Below are 23899 nucleotides of genomic sequence, written 5' to 3'. Positions count from 1 at the left end.
TGCATTCTCTGCTCTCTGTCAGACCCAGGACTGCCATGAAATTGTGTACAACTGTGTGTAACACCCCTTCCCCCCTTTGAATGTGTTTGACCTTTTGTTTTGCTTCTCTAACTCTTCCGAATGACAAAAAGACAACAAAAACCAAAAACAAACAAAAAACCCTACACCACCCCAAACATTAGAAAAGATTGGGAGTTCAGTCCAAATAAAAGCTCACATAATTTTCTTTCCCCGGTGAATGTTTTGTAATATTTCCTTTTTAAAAAGTGTTTATAACCCAAATGTTTGTGCATAAAGGTGGCACTGTACTTAGAGCTCCACCCTGGACAAAATTTTTTCCTTAGAACTTGAGTCTGATCCAAAGGGAACTTTCAGTACCACCTTGAAGCCAACAATGGTACATGAGAGCCAAGAGGTACTTCAGTTTTACCATTTAAAGAGACAAACATTTCACTGCTTTCTTTCCCTCTGAAAAGCCAGACTTATTCACAAAGTTTTAGAGGAATGTTTTCCAGATTATCCTTTCTCTGAAGGAATCAAAACTATCATGACTGACAGGTGCAAGGAAGCATACCCCAAGCAGCCAATTCAACAAAACAAAGCCATCTTGAAAAAACTCCTGTAGAAAAGAGACCAATTTTAAAACTTCCTCTTTCCAGACCTCAATATTGGGGTACTGCAGACTAGTGATGAGTGATTTATTGTGGGAAGAAAGGCATTTTATTTCTTTTGTATTTATGGATCTACTCACTACAGAATATTGCACAGACCAGAATTTTACAAGGATTAATGAGGAACTTATCCAGGTTCACAGATAACTACTGAGAGTTATCACATACACAGAAACCAGATCTGGTTCAGGATGTCCTTGAGTTTGAGGACTGGGGGAGTACTTGTGTTTGTACAGGAGAGGAAGCATCATATGCAATTGCTTTGTTTCTATATGCTTTCCTAACACCTGCTTTTGACATTATAGAGGTCAAGTAACTGATTAAATGGCCTGCTGGTCTCCCCTCATGGCTATTACTACTATGTTTAAAGTGGCATATGGCCAGTAGCTTACCCATACAAGTTGTAGTTCTTTTTAATTCTTATTTTTTACTTAAAAGAAGCAGTACTAGAAATAGGAATTTATTCCTACCCACTATGCAACCTTGATGTTGGTAAGCACAAGTCTATTATGTCCCTATGATTCCTCTGAGGAAAGGGATTCACTTTAATTCCAACCAAGTGAGATCCTTACTTTGCAAATTCAATTATGTCTAAATTTATGACCCCAGAAAGAAACAGCCATGAATCACTGTACAGGAATGGTATAATTTAGTCAGCTTGTTCAGCTACTTCAGGGCTTTGGTATGTAAGGATTTTCATTATTTTATTCTCTTGAAAAACTCAAACATTTTAAAGGATTTGCTTCATGCATTTATTGTTCTCTAAAACAGATTAGCAGCAGCAGGAATAATTTAAAGAGCTGATTTATGAGGGTACTATTACAGCAAGCAAACGCAGCAGAAGAAAAAGAGTTACTGGAGCTCAAATATAATCCTTAGGGAATGTTTCTATTTGTATTCAGACATGGCTAGGTGGAATGTCACCATACATCTAAGAGGGTAAGCCGATTTCTTAGTGCTCTAGCTATTTATTTTAAAATGACTTGTTAGAACCACATTTTCTGTTTGGGCAAATAAATCAAAAGCATAATAATCTCCTCATGAAAAGATGTCAAAGAGTTCTTGGCATGGAATCTCTGTCCAACACTTGACTGTAAGAAGTGGCCATTTTAAATAACCTCCACAACAGTTTCAGTGAGCCATTCAAACCATCAGTTCACTGCTGCTGAACTCAGCTACTTTTATATCCTCACACTGAGGACACCACAGTTTTGGATCTTCCTGTACAATGATCCTCCTGGTAATATTAACATATTCATCTATAAACTCTATAGCATAGAATATACTCTGCAAGGAGTGTCTGATACTGTTTTACTTATTGTAAAAAGTAAACATGCAAAACACTTATCTATTGACAGAGACTTCTTCATTCTTCCACACAGATTTAAAAACTTTCTTGTAAAAGAGTATTCAGCACTCCTATTTATTGCCAATACTACCCAGGAAGCATGCCAAACCAGAAGGTGGCATTATGGTTTATCTTAGGAAGCACAACTTTTTGGCCATCACAGCTTGTCACAGGGATTAGACTCAAATTTGAAAAAAGAAACAACGCCACCGACCAAAAAACATCAACCCAGAAAAATACCACTTGTGTTTGAATTCAAATATGTAGTTTAATTAGCTTTGTTGGCTACATGTAAATCACAATTTATATTAATCTGTATTAAAATCTGAGCAAGGTATGATGTAATGATATAGAACCTTTACATGAAGACATTAAAACCACACAGAATTCAAGAAAACATTGCAAGAAGAAAAGGAATTCCAAACATACACATATATGTACCTACCCAATGCACAGGAGGATAAAAGCTAACAAGCAATGCCATTTCCTATGACCAAAGTTAAATGAAATCTCTGTTATGGAAAAGGATCAACCTACAGTCCACATACAATTATCATAGTATTTTAGACTTATTCCAGGAACAGTATTCCCAAAGCCAAGCTAAAAGTGACAATACAGTATCACAATACATGACTAAAAATTGACACCAGAATTCCCCAGATTCAGTATTTGGCAGTACTTAGATTTTAAAAGCCCTAAAATCTTGAAAGTTGTTTCACAAAACAATTATTTCATTTAAAGTACAAGACCTCAAACTGATAGTACTAAAAGCAGTTTCAACATTCTAGAAATTCAAGGAGAGTTTTAAAAATTCTTAAAAAAACAATAAATAAAAAATTCAAGACAATTTAAAAGAAGATTCAAATGTTAATGTAAGGGTAACATAAATATGCAATTTCTTCAAAACCTATTTTAACATTATTAGCCAACAACTAAACATCAGAGGAGCATGTCTAATGAAAGCAGGTTTGAGAAGCACAAGTCCTTTTGCCGTTAAGAGGATGGGATCTTTACAAAGAAGCAGTGTTCAATACCTGTGTATTAAGGTTAAAATCTCTGTAACCTCCCAAGAGACCTAAAAACAATAGTCCAGGCCTGTACCAGTCCATTTAAGTTAAAACAAGTTGATGCATCACAACTGCAGCACCATAAACCTTCGAATATCCGAAATAGTTTCGGAGCCTCTGATCCTCGGCTTCCAGTACAAGGAACCAGAAAGCACCACTGTGTAACAGAAGACAAACTGAAACAACTGGTACTCAAAAAGTAAAGAAAGAACAAGCAGATGTAGCAATCTCAGATGCCATGCACCACTATACTGACAAACAACACTTGCAGCTATTTAGCCACTCAAACTTCCGAGGGAGCAGAAGAAAAAAGAAATTGCAACCTTGTTACCCATTGAGAAAAGGTTAAATCATTCTCATTTGACTAGGAATGCCAACAGCCAGACTTGTTAAGTCTTCATCTTATGCCCTAGATTTCGGATATATGCCATAAAGATAACATTATACATGTTAACATTAAAGACCAGATCTTTATCCAGGCAATAAAAAAAGCCATGAGGTATTTCATATACTTTCAGACAGTCTTACAGGTTGTCTGAACAGACTTTACTAAACAATTAAAAGTTTGCCTCCTTCTCTGGGAGAAAGGATCTGTCCCCACCCATTCACTGCAGAATAAACACACACACAAGCAAATAAAAATAGTTCAGCATTGAAAAGCAGTAAATATTTTAAGACAGATGCAACAATTTGACACTCGGGTCAGACCTACTGCTCCTAGTCACAACTACAAACGAAATCTTACATCCCTGTCTTTATTACAGATAAAAACAACACTCTGACTACAACTTTAACAATGTGAAAGAAAAAAACAAAACACAAAAAAGCCCCCCAAAAAGCCCTCAGAAAGTTAAGAACAATAGAAAAGAAGCTTATAGATTATGAAACTTTAGTAAATCTCTTTAGGAGAAAAAATAAAATTCTGGTTGTACATTGTCTGCCTTGTCCCAAAAAGAAAAACAATTGTCTTTGTATGAAACTCTAATTTTCAATTTATATTTTCACTAGAAGTTGACTCATTTTCTAAGAGCATGCCACACATAATATACTAATGTCATTTAGTTACTAATTTGATTTGAAATAATTTTTTTGTTAATTCTCCTTACACTTACCATTAAGACAAGAGAGAAATGAGTGCATCAAGAAATTTGCTCCGGTCTTCTGTTTTCAATTCAATTACTAAAATATTAAATATTTTATTACAAGATGTAAATAACTAAAAGATACAGCAGATCTCATACTTCAAGACTATTCATTCCAAGTATACTTACTTATAATCTTATATCAACTTTAGGAAGGAAAAAAGAAATTATTTATTTGGAAAAAATGCAGAGCACATCAGTTTTTTTCTTAGATTTCAGCAAACTCTGATTTCTAGGTGCTCACTACATGACAAAGCACCCACTTTTTAAATATAGGAGTATAGAGGGTTTTTTAAGTTCAACATGCACATATATGTATGGATAAAACTCTCCTTTGTAAGCATGTACACTAAGACAGGAAAACCTTGTAACTAATTTTTCAACAACAATAAAGAATGCATCTTATAACACAAATACCATACCTGGTTTGGTATAAACCAAATATAAAACCCCCCACAGATTTTAAACTGAAGTGCACATTAGGAAAATCATTACTCAATACAAAATGTATTTCATCTCAAAAAGTTATGCAAACTACTGCTTAGTAGTATGAAATTTCTGCAAAAGAACACTTAGACAAAGACTGACTTATAATGTAGCTTGTGTTTTCACTAGAGCCAGGAGTAAGTGTATCATATACACACCCTTAAGTGTTTGCATCTAAGCCACACACAAAGGGCTACATTGCCTGGCGTTGTGCTTCGTGGAGGCTGCGTAAACACTGACCCCTAAAGGACTCTGTGGTAGATGACACGCGCGAGAGGCAGCTTACTTACTTGACATGTCAAAATGGTTGTGTAAAGTCCTAGAATTGGTACTGTCTGCAGCTTTCTCAAATGCTCTTCCAAAAAAACTGGAAGATGAAGAGAAATTACAAATCGGCATTACAGAAAAGGATATTTTTACTAAGGTAGAAGAGTGGAACTTTTTCCTTGCTATGAGCTAAAAATGGTTTCCAGGTGTTCTTCACTTGCCACGTAGTCAACATACACTTCTCTTATTCAAGTGTGAAAATCTTAACACGCAGGCTTTAAAAAGTTAAATCATGGGCCATAATAGTCAACTATCTCCTCTTCTAAGGTAAATAAATAGTTAAGAGGGAGTGAGGAAAAAAACTTGCAAGAAAGCTGTAGAACATCTGTATCCTCTCAGAGTATCTCATACATAACATATGCAAAAAGCACATTTTTAAGACTGATACAAGTCAACATACTCCGTGTTAAACACGTACAGGGAAAATATCTATGCTTCAAAAATAGGAAAAGCCTATAGATAACCTTTAGTAAGAACTTTTAAACAATATGCTTACTTCTTTTTGTCGGAGCTTTCTGTCTCTGGAGGGATCCCCACCATGATCACAGTGCCCTGTTCAACATCCATGGGTGCAGCCATTACCAGTGGCAGCAGTTTACAACGCTTGTTTTTTGTCTGCAAGTCAGAAAGCCTCTTTGTTAGGCAAAACTCAGGAAACAATTTTGTTTCAGCTCTCTGTGAGCTAGTATTATAAATACTTATCTAAGGATACAGTTCAACAGAAGGTGCTTTTTTTTTTACATAATCTCTTAATCCCCTTCTTACAGTAAAAGTCACTTTAAGGACCAATAGAGTTTTCAGTTCTTCTATGACCTTGCATTTCATTTTAACATAGAAATTATACAGGCAGACAAGATAAAATTATAGTAAAGGAACAACACAGACAAGTTACAGATTTGGGTTATTTAAAAACTTGGTCTGGGCTTATTTTTTGCAATCATAATTTTACACTAAAATACAACAGATATAACATTGACAAAGTCTTCACTAGAAATTATTTGCCCCTCATATTGTTTTACAGCAGTAAATTTTAACTAAGAATTTTGTAATTTAAATTTAAACATTATGATCTTAACATTTTTAGACATGTAAGTAAATGAAACAGAAGTTTGTTTGAAGTGTTCTGTTCTTAAGGTAAATGTTTTGTAGTGAATTTTAAAAGTGCTGTCCTGCTCTCAGCAGATAGTTATTCCCCATGTATAACTTTTAAAGTGAGGACAGGTGCAATTTAACAAGGAGGAACCACCATAAATTCAGTTTGTAAATTAGGAAGTCTTGACTTTGAGGAGAGTTCCCTCAAAATTTATAAAATGAAACAAAGATTTTTAGATTGTGATCATCTTAGGAATGAAAACAAAGTGCTACAAAGGCTCTCAGGCACAGACCCTTAGCAGTATTCATGGATGTACTAAAATTATCCAAACAATTAACAGAAAATCATTAAGATTTTCACACGGTGTTTTTGATAATGAGCTGCAAGTATCCAACAGAACAATAACTACTACACAGGCCAGAAGTGAGTTAGTAAAAAGCTTTTGATTTACTTACAGAGCAAACAAATGATTTGAGTAAGTATTTACTAAGCAGGCACAGAGACACTGGTTTGGAAAACAGTTTCACATCTGGTGTGCCCTGAGAAAATAAAAATTATTTTCATTACAATTCAAGATGATTTGTCCACTTAAGTCTACTGAACAAATCTAAAAGTTTGGAACAAGAACCACTACAGTAGAGGAGCTTGAGCACACCCACATTGGCACTGATTGAAGAGCTCTCTGCCCTTTGAGAGAACCGATTTATTTTTTTTTTCTTTGGGAAGAGTTCAGGGTAGATGCCAATATTGACCCCTCAGAGGACAGCAGTTTTTCTTTCTGACAGAGTCCTTCTTATTGAGTCAAGCAGTTGGGAAAACTGTTATTCAACTATTTCTTTATCAGGGAGGGGAGGGGGATTAATAGAAAGCATCTGTCATTCGGTTTAATTGCGATTAATTGCGGTTTAATTGTCATTGGGTTAAACCCTGACAGCCAAATATGATGGTGAAATGGGACAGTCAAAAGCTAAAATTCTGACCTCCATGAGAGCACAGTAGAGAAAAGGCCCCTGAGAAATTACAAGGTTGGTGCAAATGCAGCTGGCAACTGTCTGCTGAATGGCACGTAACTGCTTTTTGGCTAGGTCCAGTCCTTGGTGCAGTTTGTCCAGGTTACCCCTGCAGCAGAAACAATAAAAATAAACCCTTTCACAAAACAAAGCTTTTCACACAAAAGCGAGACATCTCTAAACACTTTTCCCAGGGATACATAGCCTACACTCCCCAAATAAAATTGTAAAAGAACAAAAAGATGTATTTACAGTACCTGGAGAGACTGTCCAAAGCTTTAATGAAATTAGTTGTTTCAGGCCCTTCTTTCTCTATATTCTCCATGAGAGAAACTGTTGCATAAACTATATCACTTGCTGAGAACTTGTTCTTAAAGCCAAAGTGAATGCTGAAGGTCTGAACTCTTAAATCCTTCATTCTGCAAAAAGAAATAAAACCATTAAGTTTATTATTATCAGTATTAACCAGTCATCTCCTCAGCATGTTAATAAGAAAAATACAACCTAACATCTGCAATGAGTCTAGTATATTATCAATTTAAAGAAGATATTTTAAAAACAAGATACTACATGTTCTTCATACAAAAATATCTGAACTTAATTGAAAAGTATTTTCAGATAAAGCATTTATATTTAACACAATTTACCCAAACTTGTTTGCAGATTCTTCAATCATTTCTCGAAGATTTTCTTTCAAAGACATATCCATGGAATTAAACTTCTGTTTCACTTGCTTCAAAGGCAAACTAAACAGAGATTTAAAAGATACATTGACAGTTATGCCAGAAGAAACAAATATTTTGCCTTAATTTCACAAGACTTTCTTAATGTTATATAATTTAGCAAGTTAAGTCTGACTAAGCTGGTTTGAATTTTCTTTACTTATTGAAGAGTAGATGTGAGATACCACAAGTTACATACATACAGCTGAAGTATTCCTCATAAACCAAGATACAAGTTGCATAATTGATCTGAAAGAAACTCCACAACCTACTGAGCCCCAAAACCATACTTAAAAACTAAGAATTCGAGTACTTAAAAGTTATATTCTTAATATTTCTCCGTAATTCATTGAAAAAGGGATTCTTTAATTCAGACCCAGATTTTTATCACTTACCCCATGTCAGCCAAAAACTCCTGGAGCCTCTTCTGCCCTTGCACAGACCAAAGCTTAAGAGTAGCAGAGGTATATGAAGTGTTACAGAGACTTTCATATAGAGACCAGTGCTGATAAAGTGCCAGGCGCAGACTGAACAAGAGCTAAGGAAATAATTCATAAACACATATATGATTTGCAGGTAAAAATAGTAACAAAACTCCACAACTAATAGCTAAGTCTTCAGTTGCCTTTATATATTGCACCTGGGCACCACAGGTAGAAGCTGCAGGTGCCTGTAACAACAAGCAACAGTGCCTTGCACATAATTCTGAAGAGTTCAGCTGAACTGAAGCTACATGAGCTATTGAGAGAGGGATTAACGTCCAACAAAACATTCACATTTCCATTTCTTTTCACTCTCAGCAACAGAGATGGTGCTGGGAATTTATTTTTTTTCCCTAGATTAAAACTCATCTGAGGTTCACTAAGTGGGCAGAGTTCATTTTTCCTTAGAATCATAGAACTGGCTGGGTTGGAAGGGACCTCAGAGATCATCAAGTCCAACCCTTGATCCACTCCCGCTGCAGTTCCCAGCCCATGGCACTGAGTGCCACATCCAGTCTCTTTTTAAATATCTCCAGAGATGGAGAATCCACTACTTACTTCCCTGGGCAGCCCATTCCAATGTCTGATCACCCTCTCCGTAAAGAAATTCTTTCTAATGTCCAACCTAAACTTCTAAACCTGCCCTCTTGTCTTGCTGAGAGTTGCCTGGGAAAAGAGACCAACCCCCCCCTGGCTCCAACCTCCTTTCAGGGAGTTGTAGAGAGTGATGAGGTCTCCCTGAGCCTCCTCTTCTCCAGGATGAACAGACCCAGCTCCCTCAGCCTCTCCTCATAGGATCTGTGCTCGAGTCCCTTCACAAGCCCAGTTGCCCTCCTTTAATGCCAGGCAAGGATACTCATACTCAAACGCGATGCGCACGCAGTCGATGGACAGGGAGTTCTCCTCGTCCTCGTTGCGGTGGTTGTGACGCGAGACGTGGCGCTGCAGGACCCCGATGTCAGTCACGTACTTAGTGCTTAAACCAAACCAAACTGGTTACTTCACTTTCTCCCTCTGTATTTTAGCACTTGATTATGAAAACACAAAAAATGCTTCCTAAAGTTTGCGTAGGAGTCAGAAGCGTGGCAGCTGCAGATACAGCTTTAAAAGCCTCAAGCAATGTGTTAATTCATCTTCAGTCAATATTAATTGCCACACACCCAGGCAATTAAAAGTAAAATAAAACCAATACAGGGAGACAGACTGAACAATGAAATTAGTTATTTATTACATTAATCTCCTTAAAATGATGAGTATATTAGTAATAAGAAAACACCATAATTGAAGTCCACACATACACTACTAGAATTCTGATGGTATCCAGTAGGAAGTAGGAAACAAGGAAAAAAACAGGGGGAAATCTGAAACTCATTAATTAAAATTGGAAAGGAAGCTGGAGGACACAGAATATATTTTTTTCCTTTAATATAAATGGATCAAGATCAAATTTATGAAAAATACTGTTAAACACCATTTCTTTCTGGATCAGAAGTGCTTGTTGTAAAACTTAGTGAAAAATAAAGTTAGTTGAAAAATCCTAAGTAATAGATCATGAAAATACATTTTTTCTGTTGTATATTCCCATTGTTGGAAGGCATCAGATCAATTCAATCATTAGGCTATTTAATGTCTCTAATTACTAATTAACTTTTATTGAATCAATTCTCATGTTTTGTGATCTTTGTTAATTGCTATTAGTTACTTCTAAAAATAAAATTCTCAAGACAGACAAATTAAAAGCAGTTATTATAAAGAGAAACTAAAAAAAATAAAATGTTTCTTACTGAGTGATTTTATCTTGGACCCACTGATCTGTTAGGCCAACAATAGCCCACCTAAAATTGGGAGGGAAGAAAGAAAAAAAAGCTAAAACAAAAAATATTCCAGTACAATATATACTTACAGTACATACACTACATTATATTCAACCCTCTAAGTATGTAACAGAACAAGTCAGAAACACTGTTCAGCTGCACACAGAAGTTAAAAACAAAGCTATATACTAATATTCCATAGTACCATCCTCCCTTTTTCCATGGAAAATATATTGGTTTCTTGTAATTAATTAGCACAGATGTGTCCTCTGATTCCAGACATACATCTGCTCATTAAATAAACTGCAACCTCATGCGGAAACAAATGTTTTGGGAAGTCTTGCCTGTCTCTACTGTGGGATTAAACTTCTGGACTCAAAGAAAAGCAATAATAGAAACATACCACAACATGTCATTCAAGTCTTTAGACATTATCCATGCCAGATCAAACATCACCATTGCAGACTACAGGAGGGAAAAGCAAAACAAGGTAAGTGAACACAGAACTATCCTTTTTTTAAACAAATGGGATGCAGTTCAATTTGCCAAATATTAGCCTGTCATTAAACCTCTAGAAATTACACTTGAGTCTGACAGCCTGCCAGTGCCTTACTTTCTAAGAGACTAAGAAAAAAGAAAAATCATCTATGCCACTCTGCAAACCTGCATTATATATAAAGCAACGCTTAGCAAAATAATCGGACAAGAAGGCAAATGAAAACATTTTGATGTACTGAGTGTTAGGTTTGAAATATCTTGAGACTTTGAAAACTCAAAGGCAAACAAGTTCCCTGCATGCTAAAGACTTCTTGCAAGTCTTTTGTGCATAGTTGGCAGTTTAATTATTTTAGGTCTGAGCAAAAATATTATATTTTATACACGAATATTAAAGATATTAAAAAAAAAGAAAGTTAACAGTTCTGGGTTATCATTTACCCCCACAGATAACATAAAACTATGCATTGTGACTCAGTTAACTACCATCTATCAGTGTAGCTTCCATGATGTATCCAACTCATCAGTGATAAAATGGGATGTGCACAACCAGAAAGCATTAAACTGCTAAATCAAACTACTTGTACAGTATGATGTGTCATATAGAACAATAAGATACAAGAAAATAAAGATACAACTATATTTTAATATATAGTATTATTAGATAATCATAACATTGTATTAGATAATTATAACACTGTATATTCTCTAATTGTTTTTATGGCAAACAAGAGTTCATACTTACTGAGGTTCCATGGTATTCATACTGCTCATAATCAAAAAGAATCTCCCGTCTAAATAAGAAAAACAAAAATAAAGCCACATTTGACTACATGGTGAAATGGTCGTTGGATTAATTAAAAATTAAGCAAGGAACTGTAAAATAAAATTTAAAAATTTTTTTAGCAATTAAAAAAAAATTAAACCTGGGCTAGAAATTTTTCTTCTGCAAAGAAATTAGGTTTTAGAAGCAAAGGAGAAACCACACTAAAATATAAAGTAAAAATAAAATACTTATTAATTCAAATCCTCAAATCCCATGGTTTTTTATCTGCTTTGTTCTTGCTTGTTCTCATTGACAATAGTGGTATTGTAAAGGAAGAAACAAGCACAAGTTTATATAAAGATAGAAAAGATTAAGAATACTGTAGGTACATGCAGAGGCAATGCACCTAACTACTTCAATTTATGACTGTTTACAACTCTTCTCCCTTTAAACATTTTTTTATATAATACCTCTTTCTGATTAGAGCTAGAACTAAAGTTCCTTGCAGATCAAGCAGCAGAATATCAGTTTTGTACTCTCAACAAGAATTGAATCAAAGAATTAGAGAAAGTAAAAGAAAAGCAACACAAAGATGTTGACCAGACCTGCGTGCCTCCCACTCGCGCCTCTGTCGCCTTTTCATTGTTCTCTCTATTACATCCTGTAAATTATTTTGGATGTTAAAAAACTGGAAAAATAGTCACATAGCTTAGCATCTATCCAGGCATTTTAATGCCTAAGTCTTCATTAAAAAGATTCAGTTAACTCTTCCCTAAAAAGGAGAATTATTCCTATTATCAACACAATTGAGAGAAGTATTACTAGAAAATAGTTTTGCAAGGAACACACTTCTATAAATCATGACATCTTCCTGTGCTAGCATTTATTTAGCTTTTCATCAAAACTTAGAGACAAAGTACCCAGTATTTTCAACAGGTGAAACATTGCATTCTGCCATTTTATAATAAAAAAATGAAATGATAAAAAAATAGACAAGATAATCAATGAAGGTCAAAAAAAGATGCAGACAATGTATATTTAAACTCCAAAAATAGCACAATCAGCTTGAAAACTCAAATAAATATTAAATAGATTTAAGAATCAAGAATAGTTTTTGTGCATGTAATTTATAGATTTTACTTTAGATTTCTGGTATCTGCCTTCTTTAAGAGCTCTTTGTAGATTAGTAGGGAAAACATACAATGTTAACAGAAAAACAACATTAAATACATATTAAATCTCAGAATGTGTCTACCATGATACATGACAGACTTTTGTTATTTACTACTACAAAGACAGACAAAGTCTTATTGCTGAACTATTTCTGAGCTTTATTTTCTCACTTATTAAAAAACTAAAGTTTATATCTAAGCAGTCATTTGCTATACTGGAAAGTCCAGAGGACATAATTAGAGATACCTCTCTTCAGCTTAATGATTACACAAAGCCAACATGTTAAATCAAGTTCAAAACATATTTTTGTTTGTTTGTTTTTTGTTTTTTTTTTAAAGAGTGAAAATACTTATATACTGTTCAGATAATTAAACATTTTGTGTATGTGAAACTCTACAGGTTGTAGTGGATCATTTTTAAATCTTATGCTTGAATTTCTTATCTAATAGAACACAATATTAAACTCATCATCATTATGATGATGTTAAAGTATACATAATAACTTTTGTTTTCTTTCTTTTCACAACAAAGTAGCAGAAACACACCTCTTCAAAACGCCTACGTTTTTCAGAAGGTTCTGACCCATGACTTTCATTCTCTGAGTCCTCTTCTTCGTCTTCTTCATCTTCTTCATCTCTGAAGATATCATCATAAGCAGGAACATCGAAATCATCATCTGGCTTAACTAACAGCTTAATCTAGCAAGAAAAAGTATTTTAAATAAATTATCCTACTTAGTGATTAAAAAGTATTTCAAATAACAAATGAGACTACTTCAGAAACTTACTAAAAGAACTTAAAATTAATTTTTGCTGTAATCTATTCCTGACATTACAAAAATACTACTTTGAATAGAGACCATACTTAGGTATACAAAATATGAGTAAAAGACATACTCGTTGATTACAGCACTACTAAATTAACTGTAATTTTTTATGATTTTTAAAGTCATGTCAAATAATTTGTGCTTTATACTCACATTCTAAGTTGCTAGATGCTGAGACATGTTACATTCTGGAGGATGTTTATCCTTTGATTATTAGCAGTTTCATTTAGAGCAACATGATACACAGCTTGCTATTGATAACTCTCACATGACTAATGGTATATATTTTATTATTAAAACCACTTTTTTTTCTGATCATGTACATTACTTCTGCAAATATCCATTAATACTGTATACAAACCCACTAGCTAAGACTGTAAGCAGCTTTCCAAAGTAGAGAAAAGCACTGAACCACCACACTGGGCAAAGATTTTTATTATAGAAGAGTTTACCTGTGTGTCATTGTAAACATTCACTACATTGATAGGTCTGTGACTGTCACATATGAAAAAACAAGTGTCCTCTTCAGGCTGCAAGATCTCCAAAAGATCAACATTGGCACCACAATTAATAAGAACAAAATATTTAAACTGCAAACAAAAGAAAAGGAAAAAAAATGTTTTTACTTCAATTAGCAGGAACCCAAAGACTGAAAACACCTTTACAAAACTTTCAGAACACTCATCATTGTTTTTGCTTTCTGATATTTGATGGTGATAAAAAATTTGTAAGACAAAGGAGCCAATTCAGAGATGATGCACATTTAATACAACTCCCCTCTAGATCTCAACATAATTTGAATCTACCAAAATTATAGCACATTAGCTTGAGCTGATGTAAAGAGGTTATAACTGGTATGTTTGAGTTAACCAATAACAATAATTAGTTTAAGAGCTGCCATTTTAAGTTGGGGAAAGGGGTGAAGTACATGCCTTTATAGAGTGAGTTGCTACTTTTAAAATTTCCAGTATTTTCTCACCTGATCTTTATGCTCAAGAAAGGCAGTTTCAAGTTCTTGCCACCCAGAAACTGGGACGAGTGTATATTGCACATGATCACATTGAAACAAAGCCTAAAATGAAGAAAATAGCTGTTAGTAAAGGTGAGGGTAAAACCTCTTTTGCAATACCATACCATGGCATAGTTCTATTTCACACAAATCTTAATCTTGAAGACATCTGCAATGTTAAACCTATATAAACTTTGGCAGTATGGCTTACTGGTTTTCAGTGCCATAACTCATGGAATAAATAACTTATAAAAACAGATTAAACTTTCACCCTTTTCCCAGTTCAAACTGATAAAAGAATCCCAGGGCATTTTTAATTTAACTGTTACCCTGCAGTGGTAATGAACAGAGAGTTACCTGGATTATTTTACAAGCACACAAGGCATCAACATCTGAAGCAACAAGGAGAAGAACACGCTGCAAAAATTAGAACAACAGGATTAATATATTACACAGGCACCAAATCTAACGTGCTGGTACACGAAACATGGAGATCACTATGAGACCAGAAAGCAAGAAATTTAAGTAGAGGTCATAAAGCATTAAACAGAATTGCTTCTGAATGGGCACTGCAAACAGTGTTAACCAATTTGGACCCTGTCAGTATGAACAATAAGCAACTTTACACCCAGAAAATATGTCAGCTGCTTTGAAAAAAAATGTAATTATTCAGGTTCCTATGAACTGCCCATAGGTTTGAATGGCCAAAGGTACTCAGCCCTACATCTCTTTTTGTTACCTCTAGAAAGGCTTGAGTTTCCCGAATGGGTTTGAACAGTTTCAACTAAAGGAAATCTGTAGCAAAAATAGGAGAAAGGCGACTCTTGAAATAACCTTGATAAAGGCAAAAACAAAAATTATAAATCATCTGGTGTTTTTAGGGGTTTCTTTTTTCTTTTTACATTTTAAAAAGAGAAGTTGAGCGAAATGCTTTCATTTGAACAATCTACAAAACAGTTTCAACTAAAAGAAACAAAAGATTGACAATACCCAGAAACACTCTCCAGAGAGGAGGTGAACTACAAGTAAAACCTGCGGACAGACTCGGTAGCACTGACGGCAGCTTTGGATCTGGTTTCTGAGGCCACACACACCATTGGGAAGGACACTTCGACATTCCGAGCCCACCGCCCTCACCACCACCCGCGGCCTTTGCCCGCAGCCCAACCCGCCCCGGCAGTCCCAGGGATGCGGGCACCACCCCCCCGCACAACCCTGTGGCTTCGAGAGGACCAGAGACCCTCAGCTGCTGCCGACAAAGTCGGGGAGGTCCCGGCACTATCCCCGCTCCGTGAAGCGGCGGGAGCTACCGCAACATCGCGAGCAGCAACATGAGGGGAGACAACTCCGCCCTCCGCCGGGACGCCCGGGGCGATACCATCCCGTCCCCTTTGCCGCCTGCATCCCGCACCTGGCTGACAATCACGTCATAGAACTCCCGCCGGCAGTCGGAGACGAACATGGCGGCAGCACCGGAGCGGCGGAGGAACGGAGGAGAAGCGGCGGCAGCCACAGGGAGCCCCCACCTCAAACTGGGCGCCAAAGCAGCGCCCCTTCTGATTGGTCGGCACCTCATAGCGCGGGCCAATGGCAACGCGGACGTCACTCCTCCGCGGAGCCAATTGGACGACCCTCACAACTCGTTCCGGGTTTTCGCCGAGGGGATTGGGCGACGGGAGAGGCGATGGGTGTGAGTGGCCAATCCCAGGGGTACAGCAGCCGGAAGCACCGGGCCTGCCCGTGTTGCCATGGCTGACATCTTTGCAACGGGCGAATCGCTCTTTTTACCGTTTACGGGACTTTGACGAAGAGGCGGCAGGAACCGCCTCAACGCTCCCTGAGAGAGCAAGGGCTAAGCGGCCAGAGAAGCCTCCCCCATGGCCAGCTAGGCAGAGGCGAGATCCAACCTTCCGCCCTCACACGAAATGGCCGCACAGGAGGCGGGCACCGTGCGGCGCGCTGGGAGGGGCAGGGAGGCGGGGCGGGGCGGCGGGGTTGGGCAGCGGGGACGGCGGACGCAGCTCCGTCAGGCGAGAGAGCGCCCAGTCCGGCCCTGCCCGACTTCTGCCCCGCAGATTCCCGTGGGGAAACCGAGCGCCGCCGTTCTGCGCCGCTGCGCCGCCGCCATGGTGAGGCCCGGGAGGGGGGTGGACGGGGGAAGTGTCGAGTCACGGCGGGCGGGAGGGCGGATGGGCCCCGCGTTCCTTCTCCTGTGCCGCGGTGGCTCCCCCGCTGGCAAAGCCGCTTTTCCAAGCCGGGGATGTGGAGACCCCGGCTGCAGGAGGGCGCGGACCGACGTCTGCTCGGGCAGGCCCCGCCGTGCTGAGTGCCCGGTAGCCGGAGCCATCAGCCCGGCTGGAAAGGCGCTGCTGCTGCTGCTTTCCGTCTCCCCGAGCAGCGCCTGATGCACAAATCTTTCCCCAGGCAGCGCTGTACGAGGCAAATAAGAGGGGGGAGAACATCAGCTGTGCGGCTGCCAAGCGTGGTTTTAGCGAAACTTCAGGAGAGTTCATTGAGTGCTGTAACTCCGGCGTGCTGTGGCTGCCTGTTAATTCTGTCCCCTCTTTATGTTTCTTTTTCTTTTTTTTTTTTCCTGTCCAGTTCTCTTTTAATATGTTTGATCACCCCATCCCACGGGTTTTCCAGAACCGCTTCTCAACCCAATACCGCTGCTTCTCCGTGTCCATGCTTGCCGGACCTAATGACAGGTCAGATGTGGAGAAAGGCGGGAAGAGTAGGTTAATGTTTTATTTTGATTTATAACCTGTTGGAAGAGTGTTTGTGAATAACACCGAGTTATACAGCTTTGGGCCCGGGCTGTGGAAACATTCTGAACAGCATGGAGGCGAATTGTTGACTTCCTGGCTGGAGCTAGAAGAGCACCCTGGGTGGGGCTTTCAGAAGGAAGGAGGGGTTTAACTCAGTGGTTTGTAGGTAAATAAAACTTTCCGAACGAGTCCTGGTTTACAGACATTAGAAAAAGACATTTTTCTTTTTTAAAATTTCTTGTTAAATGACTAGGCCTATTACGAGCCATGGAAATTTATGATTAAGGACTTTTTTCCCCTCCTTGTTGTACCTCACTTAGCTTGAACAAAGAGGATAGATTGGCCAATTGAATTTTGATGCTGTCAGACTAGTCCTGTGTTGTTTTAAGTTAATAATGATTTAAGAATTATCTTTAGAAAACAGATTATTTCTTTAGTACTGAGTACTGTAAAACTTTGTCTTCTTTTGTTTTCTGATTACATTCTAAATCTCCCTGCTAGCAGGAATATTTGTCATAACTAATTCTACTGAAATCTCTAGCTCAAAAATGACTTTGAAGAAAATTTTAGAATCTCATTTTTTTAAAGAGGTGTTCTTAGAAAAAGGAATGATAAAATTTTATATTGTGTACCCTTTGTGTAGCCATACTTTTCCTAATCTTGCATTCTTATTCATTTCTGCAGTAATAATGCCACCATCAGCTTTGGATCAACTCAGTAAGTGAATATCTTATTCTGGAATAACAACATTAGAAATACAAGTAAATGCATAAGCAAATACCACAATGTTTTAGTTATCTATTAAAATCTGACTGAAACAGAGACTATGAAACTAATTAGTTAAAAACATATATTTTGTAAGTATTTCATCTGTCAGAATTAAGGAGGCTTCTGCCTTCAAGTACAGACATTTGTAATGTTGGACAACCTGGACCATGAATCAATATTTATTAGTTTTTAATAGCCTACTCAGTATAGTGGTTGCAGTTAATCCAGTAAATTCTCAATCTCAACCTCCTCGTTCTGGATGCTCCTGTCTGAAGCAAAATTCATCTTAAGCACAAAATAAGTGATAATTAATTTTGAAGCAGTGAAAAGAATAACTGAATCAGTAGTATGAATGGATATTACTGGCCTTTTTAACAGGTTCTCCCAGAGTTTTTGCCTTAGTAGAACTTAGAGAAATTAGTTTAGTCAGGATTTAATTTTAAAATAGGCAAGGCCTCTTAATATTCATTAGGTAGAAACTGACTGATAATAGCACAAGGCAATAATAGATTCCTCTGCCAGTACCCACTGCCTGCTCATCTCTGAGCTTGGGGGAATGTTGGAGAAGCATTTCAAGCTGTAGATGTAGTGGCAGCACAGGATCAGTGCCTCTGTGTTCTCTCTTTAATTTGTAGTTTTGAGCAATTGGAATGATGGTGTGACAGAAATCCTCTCCTGTAGACTGGCTCACTCTTCCTAGTGTTCAATCTCTGAAAGTTTCAGAAATGTGTAAGTGGCTTTTAACAAATTTTTTTCTCCTTTCTCACCAGGCCGACTTAACATAACCTACCCAATGCTCTTTAAGCTGACCAATAAAAATTCAGACCGAATGACACACTGTGGAGTGCTTGAATTTGTGGCTGATGAGGGCATTTGTTACCTTCCACACTGGGTGAGTTGTTTCATGCTGAACTGTCAAAACCTGAAGAGTAGGATTACTGTGTTGCCATTTGACTATTAAAGAGGCTGAGTGTTTCCTGAGAGTGCATGACTTTGCTAGTCAGGTTCCTCCTACAGCTTTCAGTCACAGTTTGGGTTTCTCTCCATGAAAATTTAACAAATAAGCAAAACACTCTTTAAGATGCACCTGACTCTTGTTCCTGAAAGTAAAGCATGAGAAAATGGTGCATCTCAAAGAAAGATGATGGCCCCAGCAAAAAAAAAGGTATACCCAAGGTAAGAGATTTAATCAGTCGTGTTGGTATGGTTTGTATCTTTGCTTCCATTCTTGCAGATGATGCAGAACTTGCTGCTGGAAGAGGGAGGCCTGGTACAAGTGGAGAGTGTTAATCTTCAAGTTGCTACTTACTCGAAATTTCAGCCACAGAGTCCAGATTTTCTTGACATCACCAATCCCAAGGCTGTGTATCCTTCCTGTTCAGCTATGGAGCAGGGAACTAAAGTTTTCTCCCACATTGGAATGATGAAGTAGAACTAGCTCTATAGGTGTGGTTCATACACTTCCAGTAGTAGGTAACTACTCTTGCTCCTTCTGGAAATAAAAAGGATGGAGATCTTATGTACAGAGATGTTGCCAACTGTTGGCACTGAGCGTATCCTGGAGTGAAGAAGAATGAATCTTGGCTTAAAGTCCAATGAGGCTGAATGTCCCTTAGAAGAACTTGTTACTCCCTAATATTCACTAAAAGGCTGGCTGCAGTATTGATGACCTAAACCACCTTTGAGAGATCAAAGGTCAGAGTTTTATAATGTAGTAATTTCAAAGCTTTGGTATGCATTGAAAACAAATGTTTCATCTTAACATACTCCAAAGATTAGAAAATGCATTGAGAAACTTTGCTTGTCTAACTACTGGGGATGTTATTGCCATCAACTACAATGAAAAGGTATGATATACAACAGCAATTCACACAAGTTTGGTTTGGCTACCATCAATCTGAGGAAAAAAATTCTGCCCCATGTAAAAAAGTATACTCTGTTTCTGTAGACTGTGAATTGTGACCACATCAGGACTGTGACTATGTCTTGTGAAAATATTTTATAGATGAGTATTCTTGGCAGCACATGTGCACATTTGATCACTTGGGGTTGTAGATTAAGCTCAGTTGTTGGTTCTAAAGCAGTTTTAGAGTCTTACAGCTGTGCAGTATTGTTGACATGTAATCCCAAGAGGATAGATTTCACAGTTTTCTTTTTGGAGGAAGAAAGGGATCAGTTAAGTCTCCTGACCTGCTGTTTAGACTGTTTTTTGATTCGGGAGAAAATAATATTGAAAATAAGTTGATATTTTCACAAGTCAAGTTACAAACTTCACCCTAGATTCCTAGTTTATTTTCAAAAATGCAGAATAAGGTATGGTAAGAGTTCAGCAAGGTACAGTAAAGGGTAGGTAGCTCCAGCACATAGCAATTTTCTCAGTTAAAAATATGTGCTCTCAAGTTCTGTAGAAAGCCTAAAGGATACAGTCCTCAACCTAAAGATTGATTGATTGATTAATGATTAAAGATTGATTAATTTTTTTTTTTTTTAATTACGTGAAGGGAAAGGTTTAGATATGCCTTTTATATAAATTGAGCTCTTTCATGTGCAGTCATAAAACACTCATTACTGTTTCAGATCTATGAGCTTCGGGTAATGGAGACCAAACCAGACAAGGCTGTGTCCATCATAGAATGTGACATGAATGTAAGTTAAAGCTGATGTGGGAAGTCTGCCTTTACTGTGTCCTCCCAAAAGGAGAGGGCACCTCGTTCACTGATAGCACAGTACACCAAACACCTCTGATGCTGCAGGAAAGGTAAAAACCAGATGGGATAGGGAGGTTGAGTCATTTGAGTGTATCCCCATTTACCTTTGTAACCAAATCTGTAGTCTCAAGCAGCACTTCATGTACCATCAGGTGATTGTAGTGCCTAGAATTAAATATTTAGCTTCAACCTGTTTTGTAATCTGCATTTTATTTAATGGCCTTGTCTGGATTCAAATGCCAGTGTTATTGTGGGGTTCTGGTTTACTGCTCTGCTTCAACTACATGCTAAGACCAATTTGTGGGAGGCTTAGTCTTGTTAGTTGTGAGTTAAAATGTTTTAACAAGCAAACCTTGTTTCTTTCTAGATCAAAATGGAGTGATAGTCTGTGCAGTTTTGAGCATTAGTTGTACAAAACTTATGATTAAAAGAAAAAAAATCATGCTTATTTCCATGCTTCTTATTTAAATAGGTGGATTTTGATGCTCCTTTGGGGTACAAAGAGCCAGAAAGAAGTGCACAACATGAAGAGACTGCAGTAAGTTAAGCTTCTGTTGTTCCAAAAATGTACTCCCTAGAAGTCAGCCTTACTTGTGGTGGAGCAGTGAGCACTAACATAAATTTTTTTCCTTAACAATTTCTTAAGACATTGAAAGGAAACTTTACTTACAAGATACTTTTGCTTGTGTTACCTAGGAGATGGTTGTTGACCAACTGTTGATTTTATAAAAAAACTATTCTTAAATTTTGTTTGATGAGAAAGATGTGGAACTGTTTTCCTGTATTCTTTATATCACAAAATGAACACAATGAGGTAACTTGTTTTTTCCCCTCACAGGATGTTGAAGCAGACCACAGTGGATATGTGAGTGACATAGGATTTCGTGTAAGTCCCTTGTTTCTGCTGCTTTCTGAATTGTTGTAAAATGAGGGAAAGTTGTCCAAAACTAGAAAATACTAGTACCTCTTCTGAGAGGTACTCATCACTTAAATGGCCAGTATCTAGGAATGTTTATGGTGCTTAAAGCTAGTAACTATGTGCCTTGCTGTCCTTACAAGGGCAGTCTATAAATGACAGCCTGAAACATGCTCCTTCACTCAGAGCTCATCAGCTGTACTAAAAAAGAAACAGGGTGAAACAAATCATAGAATCATAGAATTGGCTGGGTTGGAAGGGACCTCAGAGATCATCAAGTCCAACCCTTGATCCACTCCCGCTGCAGTTCCCAGCCCATGGCACTGAGTGCCACATCCAGTCTCTTTTGAAATATCTCCAGGGATGGAGAATCCACTACTTCCCTGGGCAGCCCATTCCAATGTCTGATCACCCTCTCCATAAAGAAATTCTTTCTAATATCCAACCTAAACCTCCCCTGGCACAACTTGAGACCCTGCCCTCTTGTCTTGCTGAGAGTTGCCTGGGAAAAGAGCCCAACCCCCCCCTGGCTCCAACCTCCTTTCAGGGAGTTGTAGAGAGTGATGAGGTCTCCCCTGAGCCGCCTCTTCTTTAGGCTGAACAGCCCCAGCTCCCTCAGCCTCTCCTCATAGGGTCTATGTTCAAGTCCTTTCACCAGCCTAGGTCCCCTCCTTTGGATCCCCTCCAGGACCTCAATATCCTTCCTAAACTGAGGGGCTATATCGTAGAATCATAGAATCCTTGGGGTTGGAAGGGACCTCGAAAGATCATCTAATAATTAATAATAAATAAATAATAAATAATTAAATAAAAGTGGTAGTAAGCTTTTACAGACTACAGTATCCCTCTGCCCTGTGCTTTCAAATACAATGTACAGTTAATTTAAAACTCATTATGTATATATAGGCATTCTCTGGTTCTGGGAACAGACTGGATGGCAAAAAGAAAGGTGTTGAGCCTAGTCCATCACCAATTAAACCAGGAGACATTCGAAGGTAAGTCTGTTCTATTCACTTGTCAGCACGGGAAGGATCAGTGTTTGAGTAGAGGCTTTTTATTTCTCTGCCCCTGCAATAAAAACAAGCTAATTCTGTCATGAGGTTGCATTTGGAAAATAAATATTGTAATCTTCTAGATTGACTGTGACATTCCTGACTATTTAAGATGCAGATCCTAAGTTAATGTTGCCAAAACAGATCTGCCAAAACAGGGCACTCTGTTGATGCACAGAACCTTGCCAGTTTTTTGTGGGGAAGTTTAGTGCAGAAGTTAATCTTTTTATGTTTGTTTGCTTGTTTTTCTTAGAAGGAAATTTAGAAAATTCAAGCTTAGTGGAAGTGGGCAGGAATGTGATTCCTGTGGTGTTCTGTCACACCTGTCACAATAAAACATTAATCCTTGTGGAAAAAGTGTGTCCATGATCCTGTAGAAACCACAGGCTATGTGGAAACGTGCCCACACCAAGCCACAGCAGCTCCAATATCTCATTGTTCACTTCATGCAATGTGCCAGCCTTCAGAAAGTAGTTCTGTAGAGTGGTTTAACTCTAGAATTAGAATTGGTAATCTAGAATTTGCTAATGAAAATATGTGCAGTTTGGAGTGATACTGACAAACAGTCAGGTCTAATAGGTCTTATGGTGTTCCACTGGCAGATTCAAAACTTTATTAAATAATATTTTTATGCTTTTCTTCCAGAGGAATACCCAACTATGACTTCAAGATTGGTAAAATCACATTCATTAGAAACTCACGTCCACTGGTTAAGAAAGTTGAAGAGGTAAATAAAACTGTATCCTTCCCAGTTTTGCACAAAATTAGGACATTAGAACTGCTGTCCAAATTTGTGGCTTTCTCCATACTTGATTTTTCACAGCACAGTTCTCCTAAAGAGCAGTTAGCTGAGTGCAGCTCCCAATATCTTTGCTTGCTAATGTACAAAAGATTCACCTGATTCAAGTTTAATAGCCCAGTGTGTACTTTGTTTCAGCTGGCTGATAGGCCACTGAAATGCTCATATTTTATTTTCACAAAGAAAGTGGTTATTATGTATATTTAAGGATGTAAAATGTCTCCAGTCAGTTGCTGCCCTGATGGAATGTTCTGAGTGTTCAGCTTTCGTCCCTGACAAGCAGGGAGCAAAGAGATAATAACCTTTTCTCCCTCTTTCCTTTTTCCAGGATGAATCTGGAAGCCGTTTTATTGCCTTTTCAGGAGAAGGACAGTCCCTGCGCAAAAAGGGAAGAAAACCCTAAATTGTGGTACTCTTAGGCAGGAGGAAAATAAAGTAACAATCGCAGTTTATTGGA

At 37.8% G+C, this 23899-nt stretch overlaps 2 protein-coding genes across 4 annotated transcripts; one reads left to right on the top strand and one right to left on the bottom strand.

The window, feature by feature from the left end:
• Positions 1 to 4200: 4200 nt before the first annotated feature.
• Positions 4201 to 16011, bottom strand: CDC45 (cell division cycle 45). 2 transcript variants are annotated; one of them, XM_030460529.1, is made up of 18 exons: positions 15843 to 16011; positions 14789 to 14848; positions 14402 to 14494; positions 13875 to 14012; positions 13142 to 13294; positions 12029 to 12084; positions 11403 to 11451; positions 10566 to 10627; positions 10133 to 10183; positions 9205 to 9324; positions 8262 to 8393; positions 7792 to 7890; positions 7402 to 7563; positions 7115 to 7253; positions 6590 to 6673; positions 5538 to 5656; positions 5005 to 5081; positions 4201 to 4265 (listed from the first exon to the last, which is right to left on the bottom strand). In XM_030460529.1, the coding sequence occupies exons 1-18, from the start codon at positions 16005 to 16007 to the stop codon at positions 4201 to 4203; spliced, it is 1824 nt and encodes a 607-aa protein (XP_030316389.1). In that variant the 5' UTR covers positions 16008 to 16011. The 2 variants fall into 2 exon arrangements, with proteins under 2 accessions (XP_030316389.1, XP_030316390.1); XM_030460530.1 differs by lacking the exon at positions 13875 to 14012.
• A 403-nt stretch (positions 16012 to 16414) lies between these two features.
• On the top strand, positions 16415 to 23899 carry UFD1 (ubiquitin recognition factor in ER associated degradation 1). Of its 2 annotated transcripts, none has more exons than XM_030460384.1 (12): positions 16415 to 16560; positions 17033 to 17165; positions 17884 to 17916; positions 18738 to 18859; positions 19202 to 19332; positions 19742 to 19814; positions 20545 to 20613; positions 21148 to 21213; positions 21514 to 21561; positions 22498 to 22586; positions 23289 to 23370; positions 23771 to 23899. In XM_030460384.1, the coding sequence occupies exons 1-12, from the start codon at positions 16558 to 16560 to the stop codon at positions 23843 to 23845; spliced, it is 924 nt and encodes a 307-aa protein (XP_030316244.1). In that variant the 5' UTR covers positions 16415 to 16557; the 3' UTR covers positions 23846 to 23899. The 2 variants fall into 2 exon arrangements, with proteins under 2 accessions (XP_030316244.1, XP_030316245.1); XM_030460385.1 differs by lacking the exon at positions 16415 to 16560 and adding an exon at positions 16628 to 16870.

Source organism: Calypte anna, chromosome 15 (assembly GCF_003957555.1).
Source record: "Calypte anna isolate BGI_N300 chromosome 15, bCalAnn1_v1.p, whole genome shotgun sequence".
In the NCBI taxonomy this organism is placed as follows: domain Eukaryota; kingdom Metazoa; phylum Chordata; class Aves; order Apodiformes; family Trochilidae; genus Calypte; species Calypte anna.
Note: the sequence above shows the minus strand (reverse complement) of the source record. Positions and strands in the feature narration are given on the sequence as shown.